Genomic DNA, 17,080 nt, shown 5'->3' with positions numbered 1-17,080 from the left:
CTGGCATTTATTGTACAGTGCTTGGCTTGATACAGTGCTTGTCTTGGTGCAGTACAGACCAAGCAGGCAGGTGTGAACACAGAAAATCTGAGAGAGAAATCAGAATGCGGCAGTATACCACAAATTATATAAAATTTTCTGAAAGTTTTACAAGAGCAAAATATAAGTACTGAATTTTAGAGCTTCTGACTTAAGGGTCATAGAAATTCTGAATATTCTCACTCAAGGTCATTCACAACAAATTATCAGCATTGGTTTGAAGGACATAGAAATGCCTATGAAAAATGATGCATTGAATAGATACTCCACAATGATTTGGCTTGATTGTCTAAAACAGCCAAGGTAAGCTGAAACATTAGCAAAGGCACCATAGCTCCATTCATATTAACCTTGGTCCATTGCAAAATATAATGAATTAGTGACTTCATTCAGCATTCATATGTAAGCTTAGTCCTTGAACAGATAGATATAGTGAATGGGCTTCCATAAGTGCATGCTTGATGCTCCTAGTAACAGGAGAGAATAGGATGACTGAACGAAAATACATTTTAGAAAAAGAGAGAGAGAAAAAACAAAAGAACAAATTGACACCTCTTGAACACATTTATTTATTGACAGTTTTAACCTTACACAGAACTCTAAAGAGGCTATGGTTACTTTGAAAGCAAATCATTCATGATGGAAGTACGGAGAGACGAAAACCTGTCTGAGTCACCACTAATCACACTGTGGATCCATGGCAGGTATGCCGAGATCCTTATAAAGACAGTTTCCTCATTTCTAGTACACGCCTCATCATAGGAAAGGATTCCAGCAGCATAGACTTTTTTCGTATCAGGGTTAAGGAGAGCCAGAGCTCCACCTGCATCTCCATAACAAACGTTCTCCTGGAATTCAGTGTGGGTCGTCCGAATCTTATTGTCCTTTGTGTCACTCTGGATAACTGGAAGGGAGAGGAACTTGAGGCTTTCAGAGAATGTTAAAAGCGGCCCCCAGCCCCAACCAGCAATGACGCCTCTCTGTCCCTTGTTCTCTTCCAGGTTGTCCCCTCTTTCAGGCAGAGGGATGGGGAAAATTTTGTCATTGAAGCTCACCGGCTCTTTCAGCTGGATTAGTGCCAGGTCATTGTCTACATCTGAGGCATTCTGGAAAGCTGGATGTAGAAACACCTTTAGAAAATAAGAAGGTAAAAAAAGGCAATATTTCAAAAACGGAGGCAATAATTTAGGGTTGAAAATTAGGACAATAATTATAATATTGAGGAAATAAATTAGTATAAAATTGGGACAATATTTATGCAATATGTTGAAAATTCAGGAATTAATTAGGGTAAAAAAAATGGGGCAATACTTAGAATCATGAGGCAATAAATTAGGGTAGAAAATTAAGGCAATATTTATGCCACATATAGAAAAATTGAGGTGTTAATTAGGGTTAAAAATATGGTAGTAGTTGGAATACTGAGGCAATAAATTAGCTTAGAAAATTGGGACATAATTTTGGTAAATACAGAAAAAAAATTGAGGCAATAAATTATGTCAATAGTTAGAATATTGAGGCAATAAGTTTGGGTAAAATGAGGGTAATATTTATGCTATATGTACAATATTGAGGCATTGATTAAGGTAGAAAATTAGGGCAATATTTTGGCAATATTTAGAAAAATTGAGACAAAATATTACATTAGGCAAATGTATGTATGTATGGATGGGAAAATGTGTTTCTTCTTTTTTGTCTATCAACACTGCATAATTTAATATCTAAATTAGTCAAATTCATCTCATTTCATTATCTCTAGCCGCTTTATCCTGTTCTACAGGGTCGCAGGCAAGCTGAAGCCTATCCCAGCTGACTACAGGCGAAAGGCGGGGTACACCCTGGACAAGTCGCCAGGTCATCACAGGGCTGACGCATAGACACAGACAACCATTCACACTCACATTCACACCTACGGTCAATTTAGAGTCACCAGTTAACCTAACCTGCATGTCTTTGGACTGTGGGGGAAACCGGAGCACCCAGAGGAAACCCATGCAGACACAGGGAGAACATGCAAACTCCACACAGAAAGGCCCTCGCCGGCCATGGGGCTCGAACCCAGACCTTCTTGCTGTGAGGCGACAGCGCTAACCACTACACCACCGTGCCACCCTATTATTATTATTATTATTATTATAGCATAACTTTAGTATTTAATGCATTGACATTGGCAAGTTAGGACCAGATATTTGTTCCTGGCAGAAAACATGCTGAATGACAAACATGAATCATGATTTTTCACCCGTAATAAGGCAGAGATTCAGTAGTTCAGCTCTAATTCCTGGATAATTGGAAGAACTGGCATCATTTTGTTTTGTTTTTAATACAGCAAGGAAAAACTCAGTTACTTTCTTTTTATTATTATATGCAAATCTATCAAAAAACATCTGAAATGAGCAAAGTTATATTTATGTATAAAACTTCAGTATATGGCATGTATGATCCATCCATCCATCCATCCATCCATCCATTATCTGTAGCCGCTTCTGCTGTCCTACAGGGTCACAGGCAAGCTGGAGCCTATCCCAGCTGACTATAGGCGAGAGGCGGGGTACACCCTGGACAAGTCCCCAGGTCATCGCAGGGCTGACACATAGAGACAAACAACCATTACGTATGATCTAATAGCCCCAAATATTTGAGCATCAGGAGCTAGTGACATGGGCTACTGATTCACTCAATATACAGTTTACAATTTTACACTGCTTTATAGAGAGAAGCTTTCACCTTCTCCACTGCCACTTCAGTAGTAGCATTAGCTTTGGAACGCTGGACGATACCCAGATAGACTTTTGGGATCAAGGGCTCTTTTCCCCTAGTATCTTTTTGTGTTTTCCTCACAAACAGATTCCTGCCAGCAGTCAGAATCCACTGAGGGGCAATCAAAGCTCCTCCGCCGATACCTCCATCCAGCTTGCTGTCACTGAGGTATACCAAGGCCTGCCAGGGAACATGGCTGGGAGTGAGGAGACCCCCCACCATACGCCTGGTCCTCAGAGCTGTACTTGTGTCTGCTGTTAAACAGATACAACACTGCCATCAGCGTCTGAAGGCTGCAAGTGTACTGTATGTGGCAATTCCTATGAGTAATAATCACTGGAAAGGTTGACATATACGTAAGTCAGCTTCATTGCTGTTCCATACATATATAGTGGTGCTTGAAAGTTTGTGAACCCTTTAGAATTTTCTATATTTCTGCATAAATATGACCTAAAACATCATCAGATTTTCAAACAAGTCCTAAAAGTAGATAAAGAGAACCCAGTTAAACAAATAAGAAAAAAAATTTATACTTTGTAATTTATTTATTGAGGGAAATGATCCAATATTACATATCTGTGAGTGGCAAAAGTATGTGAACCTTTGCTTTCAGTATCTGGTGTGACCCCCCTTGTGCAGCAATAACTGCAACTAAACGTTTCCGGTAACTGTGTCCTGCACATTGGCTTAGAGGAATTTTAGCCCATTCCTCCATATAGAACAGCTTCAACTCTGGGATGCTGGTGAGTTTCCTCGCATGAACTGCTCGCTACAGGTCCTTCCACAACATTTCCATTGGATTAAGGTCAGGACTTTGACTTGGCCATTCCAAAACATTCACTTTATTCTTCTTTAACCATTCTTTGGTAGAACGATTTGTGTGTTTAGGATTGTTGTCTTGCTGCATGACCCACCTTCTCTTGAGATTCAGTTCATGAACAGATGTCCTGACATTTTTCTTTAGAATTTGCTGGTATAATTCAGAATTCATTGTTCCATCAATGATGGCAAGCCGTCCTGGCCCAGATGCAGCAAAACAGGCCCAAACCACGATACTACCACCACCATGTTTCACAGATAGGATAAGGTTCTGATGCTGGAATGCAATGTTTTCCTTTCTCCAAACATAATGCTTCTCATATAAATCAAAAAGTTCTATTTTGGTCTCATCTGTCCACAAAACATTTTTCCAATAGCCTTCTGTCTTGTCCACATGATCTTTAGCAAACTGCAGATAAGTGGCAATGTTCTTTTGGAGAGCAGTGGCTTTCTCCTTGCAACCATGCAATGCACACCATTGTTGTTCAGTGTTCTCCTGATGGTGGACTCATGAATATTAAAATTAGCCAATGTGAGAATTGCTTAGAAGTTACCCTGGGGTCCTTTGTGACCTCGCCGACTATTACACGCCTTGCTCTCAGAGTGAGCTTTGTTGGTCGACCACTTCTGGGGAGGGTAACAATGGTCTTGAATTTTACTCCATTTGTACACCATCTATCTGACTGTGGATTGGTGGAGTCCAAACTCTTTAGAGATGGTTTTGTAATCTTTTCCAGCCTGATGAGCATCAACAACGCTTTTTCTGAGGTCCTCAGAAATCTCCTTTGTTCCTGCCATGATACACTTCCACAAACATGTGTTGTGAAGATCAGACTTTGATAGATCCCTGTTCTTTAAATAAAACAGGGGGCCCACTTACACCTGATTGTCATCCCATTGATTGAAAACACCTGACTCTAATTTCACCTTCAAATTAACTGCTAATCCTAGAAGTTCACATACTTTTGCCACTCACAGATATGTAATATTGGATCATTTTCCTCAATAAATAAATGACCAAGTATAATATTTTTGTCTCATTTCTTTAACTGGGTTCTCTTTATCTACTTTTAGGACTTGTGTGAAAATCTGATGATGTTTTAGGTTATATTTATGCAGAAATATAGAAAATTCTAAAGGGTTCACAAACTTTCAAGCACCACTGTATGTGTATAAAAAAGTTCAAATTATTGAGACTATAGAAAAAGTACCATGTGCATTAACATAAACTTGTGATTTGCTTGCAGTCAGAATTAATCAACACCTTCTGACCAATCAGGGTTGAGAATTTAACAGCACTGTGTGATGATTCTTATTATGGAAATTTCTTAATCTGTTCAAGTTTCTAGGCTTTCACAAATTCCTCTCACCCTGTACTGAATACTGAGTTAATAATCATACTTGCAGTGTGCTCTTTTATCCCATCAACCACACGTGCCTCTGCTAGACAGATCATCAAGCCAAAGAGGAAAAAAGCTACAGAGAACCTGTGGAGAATAAAAGCACCGAAACACTCGTGCATTGGAGTTTATGACCAGAGAGTTTACATTTTGTCGCACTGCATATTTTCCTGCAATACTGCAATAAAATCTGTTGTGTCATTATTATTAATTCCTGAATGAGGATTTAACTCTGGAATAATCTCTAAATACTAAATCATCTTGACAGGATTAAAGAAGAAACATAGGAACGCACCACTTCATGATATTTTCGTTGAGCAGAAGTGCTTTCCAGGGAATCTTGTTTTACCTCGGATGTAAGCAGGACTGATATGAGATTGTGCTTCTACATATTTATACCTACTGATGTGCCTCTGTTCTTAGTTGAGCATGCAATTCTGATGCAGAAATTTCACAATGCAAGAGGCCCCAGCTTGGCAAAGTATGGGGTTTTGGATCAACATTAGGGAACAGAGACGGGTGAATAACCTTAGAGTCTTGGGTTGAATCAGCAAGTAACATGAAGAGCACACAAAGTACAAAATCACCAGGACTGAGCAATTAGCTAAAAATTCATTTCTAACCCTAGCTTGGTGCAAAAATAATATGTACTTTATTGCATCTTCAAGACCCTTCAACATGTAATTTTATACAATTTAAATAATTTATGTAGACTGTATAATGCAAAAATGGTCTTTATTGTCTGATTATAAATGAGCTTTTCCAAAATCATGGTTGTCTTTTTGTATAACACCAACTAACTCCTGCAACTAGGTCCAGTATATATACAGTGGTGCTTCAAAGTTTGTGAACCCTTTAGAATTTTCTATATTTCTGCATAAATATGACCTAAAACATCTTCAGATTTTCACACAAGTCCTAAAAGTAGATAAAGAGAACCCAGTTAAACAAATGAGACAAAAATATAATACTTGGTCATTTATTTATTGATGAAAATGATCCAATATTGCATATCTGTGAGTGGCAAAAGTATGTGAACCTCGAGGATTAGCAGTTAATTTGAAGGTGAAATTAGAGTCAGGTGTTTTCAATCAATGGGATGACAATCAGGTGTGAGTGGGAACCCTGTTTTATTTAAATAACAGGGATCTATCAAAGGGCGGCACGGTGGTGTAATGGTTAGCACTGTCGCCTCACTGCAAGAAGGTCATTGGTTCGAGCCCAGCAGCCGACGAGGGCTTTTCTGTGTGGAGTTTGCATGCTCTCTCCATGTCCACGTGGGTTTCCTCTGGGTGTTCCAGTTTCCCCCACAATCCAAAGGCATGCAGGTTAGGCTAATTGGTGGCTCTAAATTGACCGTAGGTGTGAATGTGAGTGTGAATGGTTGTCAGCCCTGTGATGACCTGGCGACTTGTCCAGAGTTTACCCCACCTCTTGCCCATAGTCAGCTGGGATAGGCTCCAGCTTGCCTGCGACCCTGTAGGACAGGATAAGCAGCTACAGATAATGGATGGATGGATCCAACTTGTCTGATCTTCATAACACATTTGTGGAAGTGTATCATGGCACAAACAAAGGAGATTTCTGAGGACCTCAGAAAAAGCGTTGTTGATGCTCATCAGGCTGGAAAAGGTTACAAAACCATCTCTAAAGAGTTTGGACTCCACCAATCCACAGTCAGACGGATTGTGTACAAATGGAGGAAATTCAAGACCATTGTTACCCTCCCCAGAAGTGGTCGACCAACAAAGCTCACTCTGAGAGCAAGGCGTGTAATAGTCGGCGAGGTCACAAAGGACCCCAGGGTAATTTCTAAGCAACTGAAGGCCTCTCTCACATTGGCTAATGTTCATGAGTCCACCATCAGGAGAACACTGAACAACAATGGTATGCATGGCAGGGTTGCAAAGAGAAAGCCACTGCTCTCCAAAAAGAACATTGCTGCTCATCTGCAGTTTGCTAAAGATCATGTGGACAAGCCAGAAGGCTATTGGAAAAATGTTTTGTGGACAGATGAGACCAAAATAGAACTTTTTGGTTTAAATGAGAAGCGTTATGTTTGGAGAAAGGAAAACACTGCATTCCAGCATAAGAACCTCATCCCATCTGTGAAACATGGTGGTGGTAGTATTATGGTTTGGGCCCGTTTTGCTGCATCTGGGCCAGGACAGTCAGGACATCTGTCCATGAACTGAATCTCAAGAGAACGTGGGTCATGCAGCAAGACAATGACCCTAAGCACACAAGTTGTTCTACCAAAGAATGGTTAATGAAGAATAAAGTTAATGTTTTGGAATGGCCAAGTCAAAGTCCTGACCTTAATCCAATCAAAATGTTGTGGAAGGACCTGAAGTGAGCAGTTCATGTGAGGAAACCCACCACCATCCCAGAGTTGAAGCTGTTCTGTACGGAGGAATGGGCTAAAATTCCTCCAAGCCAGTGTGCAGGACTGATCAACAGTTACTAGAAACATTTAGTTGCAGTTATTGCTGCAAAGGGGGGGGGGGGGGGGTTTACTCCAGATACTGAAAGCAAAGGTTCACATATTTTTGCCACTCACAGATATGTAATATTGGATTATTTTCTTCAATAAATAAATGACCAAGTATAATATTTTTGTCTCATTTGTTTAACTGGGTTCTCTTTATCTACTTTTAGGACTTGTGTGAAAACCTGAAGAGGTTTTAGTTCCTATTTATGCAGAATATAGAAAATTCTAAAAGGTTCACAAACTTTCAAACACCACTGTATGTAATGAAATTGGATATTCTTTTAAAAATGTTTTGCATTTTTTTATTTTTTACATTTGTATGCTGATTATTTAAAGATGTTACAACCATTTGATGATTTGAATAGATACTACATTTGCACAGTGCCACAACTGTCCATATTTGGTTGATAAATAATGGCAGTAAGGGACACGAGAGTGCAGCTGGATATTAGTCATGGACACTGTGTCAGAGAGTCAACAGATATGAGAAGTCCAGGGTTTTTCCACTGCAATGGAAACATTGCAGGACAAAGTCCAAAGATTTGTCAGTTTGAAAAGAGCCAATGAATAATGAGCCTTACATTATCTCCTAACGAAACATACATAACCTAAGTCAACATTCTGATTTACCTCAATGTATAGATTATTGGCCATATGTGTGGTGACCTGGGGGTTTTGACATTTTCTATGATATATAGTTCTCAAAACTACAGACTTCCTGAAATATGTTTCATTACAGGCATTTAGCAGATGTTCTTATCCAGAGTGATGTACAAGAATACCCTGACATACCCACAGCAGTGGGCAGCCCAGGGAGCAGGTGGGGGTTAGGTGCCTTGCTCAAGGGCACTTCAGTCATTCCTGCTGGTTCAGAGAATCAAATCAATGACCTTTTGGTCTCAAAGCTGCTTCTCTAACCTTTAGGCCATGGCTTCTCTTTTGCATCTCAATCACAAGTAAGTTTCTAGCATTTTAAAGGCTGAATTTGCATTGAAAAATTTGATTGGGATATCTAGAGCATATACAATATCTTGAGTAAAGCATGACATTCATTGTAAGAGGAAATACAGTGAATAACTAAAGTCTAAATTCCTTCCTATGCCATGCCCTGGTCTTCCCAGGCAGTCTCCTGTCCCAGTACTAACCAGGCACTTAAGGCGCATTGGGTGGCAACAATCTCCATTTCTGTAGCCCTCGGCCTCTCACCTGTACAGCTAAGGTTACAGTGGGGGGCTGGTCCTCTGGTAACCACAAGAGTTTGACTCCTCACTCACCATCTGTATTGCAGTGTGCCTGGCCAGATGGTGGTAGTTACCATTTTTATGATGGTCTTTGGTATGACCCGATTGAGAGACGGACACACTAACCACTAGGCCAGCTCGCAGTCAGTGAGTAACTAGCAATGTTTTAAATATCTTTAGGCTGACTGACTGCTTTTACCACCACATTAATGAAATTGGCTCCTTACCAAACATGACCATTTCAGGGAGACTAGTCAAGGTTTGAAAGTTGATTTCCTAATTCAGGTGTTGAAGTGTTATAGGCCCACATCTTATTATAGACCCAATATAGAGCCAATATTGGACCAAACCTGATTTTTCATCTTTTTGACTGTTTGCCAGAATTCAGCCATATAGACATCCAGTGTGTTTTCCCAGACCACCACATGTGAGCGTTTTCTAGATATATGAAAATTCTCTTTTCTATACATGGCATGATACTGTTTTTCCCCTGACACCAATCTAAATCCTGAAACCTTGCGTATCAGCCAACACCCATACCCATCCGATTTTTTTTCCTACTAACCTTTGATTTTTTTTTTCAACTGAAGCACATCATGGTTGAACTCTTTCACACAAAAATGACATACATTGTTAATATAATAAAGTCTCATCTCATTATCTCTAGCCGTTTTATCCTGTTCTACAGGGTCACAGGCAAGCTGGAGCCTATCCCAGCTGACTACGGGTGAAAGGCAGGGTACACCCTGGACAAGTCGCCAGGTCATCACAGGGCTGACACATAGACACAGACAACCATTCACACCTACGATCAATTTAGAGTCACCAGTTAACCTAACCTGCATGTCTTTGGACTGTGGGGGAAACCGGAGCACCCGGAGGAAACCCACGCGGACACGGGGAGAACATGCAAACTCTGCACAGAAAGGCCCTTGCTGGCCATGGGGCTCGAACCCAGGCCTTCTTGTTGTGAGGCGACAGCACTAACCACTACACCACCGTGCCGCCCCATATAATAAAGTATGAAGTATAAATATAACTAGAAGGACAGTTGGTAAAGTGCATCCATCTGCCAAGCCACATATTATCAACATCAAAATCAAATCACTTGAACCGAGGGTAATACAAAAGCTGTGCACCAAATTTCATCCAAATCTGTTCACTACTTTTTGAGTTACTTTGGGAACAGGCAAAGAAATCCTGTATCCGCATACATATCCGGATTTACATCAAAATCGAATCAATTGTTCCTTGTCCCATGGATCACCTTTCTTTAAAATTCCATCAAAGTCCCTTCACTACTTTTTGAGTTGCATTACCAAAAAACAAACAAACAAACAAACAGAAGTGAAAACATAACCTCTTCCAACAAAGTTGGTGAAGATCTCATCTCATCTCATCTCATTATCTCTAGCCACTTTATCCTGTTCTACAGAGTCACAGGCAAGCTGGAGCCTATCCCAGCTGAGTACAGGCGAAAGGCAGGGTACACCCTGGACAAGTCGCCAGGTCATCACAGAGCTGACACAGACACAGACAACCATTCACACTCACATTCACACCTACGGTCAATTTAGAGTCACCAGTTAACCTAACCTGCATGTCTTTGGACTGTGGGGGAAACTGGAGCACCCGGAGGAAACCCACGCGGACACGGGGAGAACATGCAAACCCCGCACAGAAAGGCCCTCGCCGGCCACAGGGCTCGAAGCCAGACTTTCTTGCTGTGAGGCGACAGCGCTAACCACTACACCACCGTGCCACCCCCAACTCTACTCTTTACTTTTAAAGAAGCACTTCTGTGTTGTTAAGGATTCAAGCCTAAGCTGAACACCTGTGATCTCTGATCCCTCAGATGGCACTGCATCAAGAACCGTCATTCATCTACAGCTGATATAACCACATGGGCTCGGGATTACATCAGCAAACTGTTGTCAAGCACGACATTATGGAGTTACATCCACAAATGCCAGTTAATACTTTACTGTGTAAAAAGGAAGCCTTATATTAACTGTGCACTGCAAAAACTAGCCATCCTAATATAAGGAAAAACATAATCAATTTGAGAACATTTAGATTATAATCAAGTGAAATAATCTGCCAGTGCAGTAAGATAATTACACTTGGTAAGACATCTTAGAATAAGTTGGTTGCAATCTAGAACTAGGTTTAATAATCTCAAAATTGGTGTCTTGTTTTCTTCTAATAAGAAATGCTAGATCGTTTCAACTATTTTCAAGATATTTTCACTTGCTAAGATATCATTTTTTGCAGTGTGTCGAGAAGTGCTGTTGATTCCTCTGGAATCAGACACATCTGGGATGGACCATCACACATTAATCCTTTGTATACAGATATTTTGTAATATTACTGGAAAGAAGACATCTCAATATTCCAGGTTTGGCTGTTTACACTGAATCAAAGCCACCATGAAGCTGCAACAGTGTGTGTTTTTACATTGTGAGCCAGCATTCCGCAACCAGACACATGACATGTAACAACAGAGCATCAGTATCTAGCATGACATATCTGTGCATTGGAAATATGAACACTCCGATCATACTGGCATTGCTTTCAAAACAATGGTGGATGAACTAACTTTGAGGTGCTTTTGTTAGCCGTGCACATTTATACCACTCTTCAAACACAAGCAACATTGGTGAGCATCATATGCAACATGTAATCACTTACATTAAATAATTCACTTTTAAGGAAAGTACAGTAATAGCCTCAATATATATAACATGTTTGTGTCCTTTAGCTGAGCCGGCTTCTTGGGAGAAAAAAAGTCTATCACAGAAAACCATGCTCACAAATGGGGGGAGAGAGAGAGCGAGAGTCAAAGTGAAAGGTAATGACGAAGAAAGAAGTTGAGAGACTCATGCAAGCAATATGTTTTTGTGATCATAAATATATTGGAGGAGAAAGTGAAGTAGGAGGTGATTTAGTAGAAAGGTGTGTGGACCTTAGATGCCGTTGACAGAGATGTTTGAATTTGCTCTGGTTTTGGAAAGAAGAAAGTCAATATCGAAAACATCACACCCCTGTCCCACGGTGCCGGCTGTCCCTTTTACACAGACGGCGATTCCAGCTCTATTACTACCAATCGTTCTGGTTCAGAGGCAAGACAACACAAACTCCCTGTTCCACATTTGGATGTTTTATACAGAACATAAGGAATAAAGCTGTGAGATTCCCGCCTTGAACAGGATGTGTAAAAGAGGCTAGTGGAAACATATTGTGGTCAAATGAATAAGTATTCCAGGTCTTTTATGGAAGAAATGAATCCTGTGTGCTCCAGACCAAAGAGGAAAAGGACCATCCAGACTGTTACCAGCAAGTTCAAAAGTCTGTCATGGTATAGGGTTGTGTCGGTGCCCTTGGCAAAGGTAACTTACACTTCTGTGATGGAGCATTAATGCAGAAAAGTACACTGAAATTTTGGAGCAACACATGCTGCCTTCAAGACATCTTTTCCAGGGAGATTTCAACAAGACAATGCAAAACCACATTCTGCACACATTACAAAGGCATGGCTGTGGAAAAAGAGGGTGTGTGTCCTCTCTGTCCCCAGTAGAGAATGCGTGGAGAATTTTGAAATGAAAAATATGACCATGACAACACCGTACTGTTACATACCTTCAGACCTGTTTGCAGGAAGAATGGGACAAAATAACACCTGAAACACTTCATCATTTGGTGTCTTCAGTCCCTAAACATCTTTTAAGTGTTGTGAGAAGGAATGGCAACATGATAAAGTGGTAAATGCTTTACTGTCCCAACTTTTTAAAAATGTTTTGCAAGACTCAGAATTGAAATTAGTGTCTATTTTGAAAAAACAATAAAATTCATGAGGTTAAACATCAAATAATGTGATATACTATTTTGAGTGCAATGCAGGTTAAAGATTATTTACAAATCTTTGTTTTCAGTTTTAATTTCAATTTCAACATACTGTCCCAACTTTTTCTGATTTGGGGTTGTATGGTCGGAACCCTTTGGCATAGCAGTGTAGTGGTTAGCACTGTTGCTTCATAGCAAGAAGGTTCCAGGTTCAAATTTCATGGCTGACAGGAGTCTTTCTGTGAGGAGTTTGGATGTTCTCCCCGTGTCTGTGTGGGTTTGCTCTAGGCGCTCCAGTTTCCCCCACAGTTCAAAGACATGCAGATTAGGTAAAAATACCCAGCCACTGGGGTTGCGCAAGCCAGTGCTTACTTAGTGCCAGTCCCAAGCCTGGACAGATTGGGGAGGGTTGCATCAGGAACGGCATCCAGTGTAAAAACCTATGCCAAATTAAATATACAGAACAGATCTGCTGTGATGACCCCTAACAGGAGCAGATAAAAGAAGAAGATAGTGGGAAGCCTTTCTTAACCTCAGTCCATCTTTAGAAAGACTTTGAAACATTTTGACCCCAATAGCACATGATAAAATAATTAAATTAAAATAATGTTCTCCACTTTTCTAGTTTTCAGTGATAGGTACATTAAGCTGTCTGACTTCCTCAGTATGTAAGTGTGTTGGTCTGCCTGCCTCATGTGGACATCCATTTATTTTGCTGATCATCATGGATGTTGAGAACAGCCTGTTATTTATTTATTTATTTATTTAGGTCAGCTGAATATTTATCTCTGATTTCCTCTCCAGTGGAGATTTAAATAGATGTATTACTTTTATTTTGTCAACCAAATTACCCTTACCATTGCCTCAGCAACTGAACTTTCATTAACTTGCAAACTGAAATGTGCTCCTCAGGGACCACATTCAGAGTTCAGTTACTCACAGGTATTGAGGAGTTCGTAATGAAATTAACTATCAGTATTCAGACCGAAGGGGTCTGAAAATGGGGTGGAGCTTGCTGAGAACAATTTCACAACCTTGATTTAGTTCTTATGGCTACATTAACATTAATGTGTGCAATTACCTGTCAGAGCATGATATAAAAAAGAAAAGAAAAGAAAATGCAAAATAATACAATGTGCTTGTCATGGACTTAGAAGCTGTCGGATGGAGATGCAATAACAATAAATGGAAACAGGCAAAAGGACATATGATCAAGCAAACAGTGTCAACACAGAAGAACCAGATTAAAAAAATGAATGACAGTAAAAAAAAAAGGTCAAAACTAGAAGACAAAGAGAAAACCCATTCAGAATTGTAAACTGAAACGATAAAACCTTTCGAGCGAAACTGAGGGAGTGGAAGTGTGCTGTTGCTGTTTAAATACACTGAGTGATTTATAGGACATGAGAAACAGGTGAGTTGGAGCTCAGGTAGGTTAAAAAATTGTAAAGTCCGGACTGGATCCGGAGCTGGATGTGACAGTGCTGAATCAAGTGCTATTTTATACTGAATACTATTGAATAATGAGGGTGGATCCCTTATTAAACCAAATTTGCAGTGATTGATTGAACAGAATTATTCAGGCAGAAATATACATGTACTAGTATGCTTGGTTCCAGAGTAATCTGCTTTAAGATGTCTGCTTTGAGAGCAAATAATCTTAAGCCTCACTCACAACCTGCCGTAAGTGTTTTGGACATGCATGGGTCGCAGGGTTTGGTAGCTCACAGCCGTGCCGCAGGGTCGCGGTGAACCCGGGGGAAAGTTTTGGGAAGGAGTACAGGCAAAGTACTTGTCAAGTACAGGTTGTACACCTGATTTCTTTGAGGCATGGGAAAAATTGTGCCGTTAGCCCATGGAAAGCGTATATCTGACGCATGTGATCAGTGCGTGTTCAGTGAGTGTGGAGTGCATGTGACTTGCATTTTACCAGTTTCCTGCGCTACGAGTACGAGCTGCACTTGTGAAGCATGTGTGACGCATATGATTAGCATGTTACAATCACTCATAACTTGCGTGTGACGCAAGCCAGGAGTGGGTATAAAACCAGCGTGTCTGCAGCATTCTGCATCTGTCTTTCGACTGAAGAACATTGGATATTTTGTGGGAAAAATTAAAAAATTTTCAGTTTAAAGTTTAGAAAATGGGACCCAAGAAGAAGCGAGCAAAAGTGAAGTAACCCAGCCTGAAACAGCGGAGGGGGAGGAGGAGGAAGAATTTGATGATGATGGTAGCAGCACCGACGAGCCCTGCACGGACAGGGAGAAGTTTGCCTTCAAGCTGGGAGAAGGCACAGCATCCCGCCAGAGGGATTTTCACAGGTAAATACACACGCTTTAAACATTCATTTCAGTGTCTATATGTGTATGTACGTAATTAATATTATATATGCTGATTTTCATGTATGTTTCAGCTAACGATGCCCAGAAGTGAGGACATTGCAATCCCATCATCGCTGTCAGGCCATTGTGCCATGCTCAGTGATGAGGACAAGGACATCCCGACACCCCGTCCCACCACTCAGCAGGAGTAGGAGCAGGACAGTAGCTCGGAGTCGGAGTCAAAGTGTGTTTCAGTGTTCAAACTGTTGGGCTATTTAGTTGGGATTTTTTACAATGTAATAAAATGCATTATTCCCTTATACTCATGTTTTATTATTTGACGTTTGCATGGTAAATTAACATATACTCAAATAAAAACAGCAAATGAGGTGGTGTTCTTCCCTTCTACAATGCTACACACTACATGATTGCTTCCTTGGTTCCTCCCCAATATATATACCCAGACTCTTGCCCCTCGTGTCGCGTGCAGGTCATGTGTGCTGTGTGCAGGTCACATGCGCTGCGTGCAGGTCGCATGCGTTGCGTGCATGCCACACATAGGGGCAGAAAGTGAGAGGTACTTCTGTCTTGCGGGCCACACAAATAGCAAGTGTGGAATACTTGTGTAGTACTTCTGAGGCACGTCACTCGTACAATGACCGTGCGTCACTCATGTGTCTTACTGTCATCGCAAAAAGCCCCTACTAGCCACGCTGCTGACTTGGTTCAGGCGTACAAAAGGAGTACGGGTCCCATACGTAGTGTATGTGTTCTTGATTTGTCACAAGACCCATAGAATTTGCATATGCAGGACCAAAAGTCTCCACGGGCAGTCTGCGACCTTCTACGGCGCTGAACACATACAAGTGTCGTGTAAGTCTCAAGTATGGTTTTGCCAAATTTTTTACCGTAGACCGCCCGTAGCAGCACGTATGGTGGGTTGTGAGTGAGGCTTTATATGGCATACTTGTTAAACTGAAGAGCAAGCTGATCTCCCCCAAATGCTCCACCAAGAAAAACAAAAAGTTGATTCTGTGGGCAGCCATCAAACGTTACAACTCCTCCACCCTCACTGCCGCAACATGGGATCAGACTGACTCTTGATACCCTGTGCTGTTCCCCTTCATACAAAATCCCTGCATGATAGACAATAACTATTTCATCTATCTCACTCTTTCTCACACATCTCATCTCATCTCATTATCTCTAGCCGCTTTATCCTTCTACAGCTGGGGTGCCATGGTAACGGCCCGCGGGCCGGATACGGCCCGATTGGTCATCACATCCGGCCCGGTGGTTCATGAGACTTTTTTTTTTTTTTAATAATAAATTAATAAAAATCGAATGTTGTGGGTTTTTTTCGTAATGATTTTAAATCTAATGTTTCAATTTGATTCCATTTTCGTGTAATCCATCGGTTCGTTTTTAGCTGCTCTCTGCTTGCTGCAGCACGCGCAGGTGCAATGACCCGGATTTAATGTAGAGTAGGCTAGTTGTTGCTCGTTCACAAGCAACAACAGTTTAAAAAGAGAAAAGTTGATTCTGAGGGTCGCATCTTTCAGGAAAAATGGAGAGAGAAATACTTTTTCTGGGAAGTAGGGGGAAAACCTGTTTGTCTGATTTGTTCGCAACAAGTGGCTGTACCGAAGGAATACAATGTCAAAAGACATTACGAGACCCACGCCGACAATAGCCAATTCACCGGGCAACGCAGGACTGAAAAGCTAAATGAGCTTGCCTCAAACCTTCAAAAACAGCAAGCAGCTTTCTCAAAGTCTCGAGAGACACATGAAGGTTCGTTTTAATATCATACATCATCTTCAGTTCTCCTTTAATGTTAAATGCGGCTGTTTTCAAAGAGGGGTGTCTCAATATCTTTGTTGTACATTTTATTTCATGTTAGGGGCAGTGAAGGCGAGCTACATCATCACGTGGGAGATCGCAAAAGTGTCCAAGCCATTTTCGGAGGGTGCATTCGTCAAGGATAAATACGCATCTGTTGGAATCCAATCTTTCTATCAGTCATTGCCACCAGAGTACCCAATTATCACGGCCTTTGCCGGTAAAATACTCTGTATGTTCGGGACAACATATTTATGTGAACAGGCATTTTCAGTAATGAATATTAATAAATCGAAACTGCGTAGTCGTCTGACCCATGGACAT

At 40.9% G+C, this 17,080-nt stretch overlaps 1 protein-coding gene across 1 annotated transcript; it reads right to left on the bottom strand.

The window, feature by feature from the left end:
• Positions 1–653: 653 nt before the first annotated feature.
• On the bottom strand, positions 654–5,321 carry hp (haptoglobin). Its single transcript, XM_060940419.1, has 4 exons — positions 5,314–5,321; positions 5,020–5,105; positions 2,767–3,053; positions 654–1,169 (listed from the first exon to the last, which is right to left on the bottom strand). The coding sequence occupies exons 1-4, from the start codon at positions 5,319–5,321 to the stop codon at positions 654–656; spliced, it is 897 nt and encodes a 298-aa protein (XP_060796402.1).
• Between the last annotated feature and the right edge of the window lie 11,759 nt (positions 5,322–17,080).

The sequence above is a fragment of the Neoarius graeffei genome, chromosome 15 (assembly GCF_027579695.1).
Source record: "Neoarius graeffei isolate fNeoGra1 chromosome 15, fNeoGra1.pri, whole genome shotgun sequence".
In the NCBI taxonomy this organism is placed as follows: domain Eukaryota; kingdom Metazoa; phylum Chordata; class Actinopteri; order Siluriformes; family Ariidae; genus Neoarius; species Neoarius graeffei.
This window is presented reverse-complemented; position numbering and strand designations above follow the sequence as displayed.

Bases quoted from the DNA above. Each gene is read 5' to 3' on its own strand.
- hp (XM_060940419.1), bottom strand. The intron at 3,054-5,019 runs GTATGATTATTA...TCTGTTTAACAG, and splicing joins GATAAAAGAGCACACTGCAA to CAGACACAAGTACAGCTCTG. The intron at 1,170-2,766 runs GTGAAAGCTTCT...TATTTTCTAAAG, and splicing joins CTGAAGTGGCAGTGGAGAAG to GTGTTTCTACATCCAGCTTT.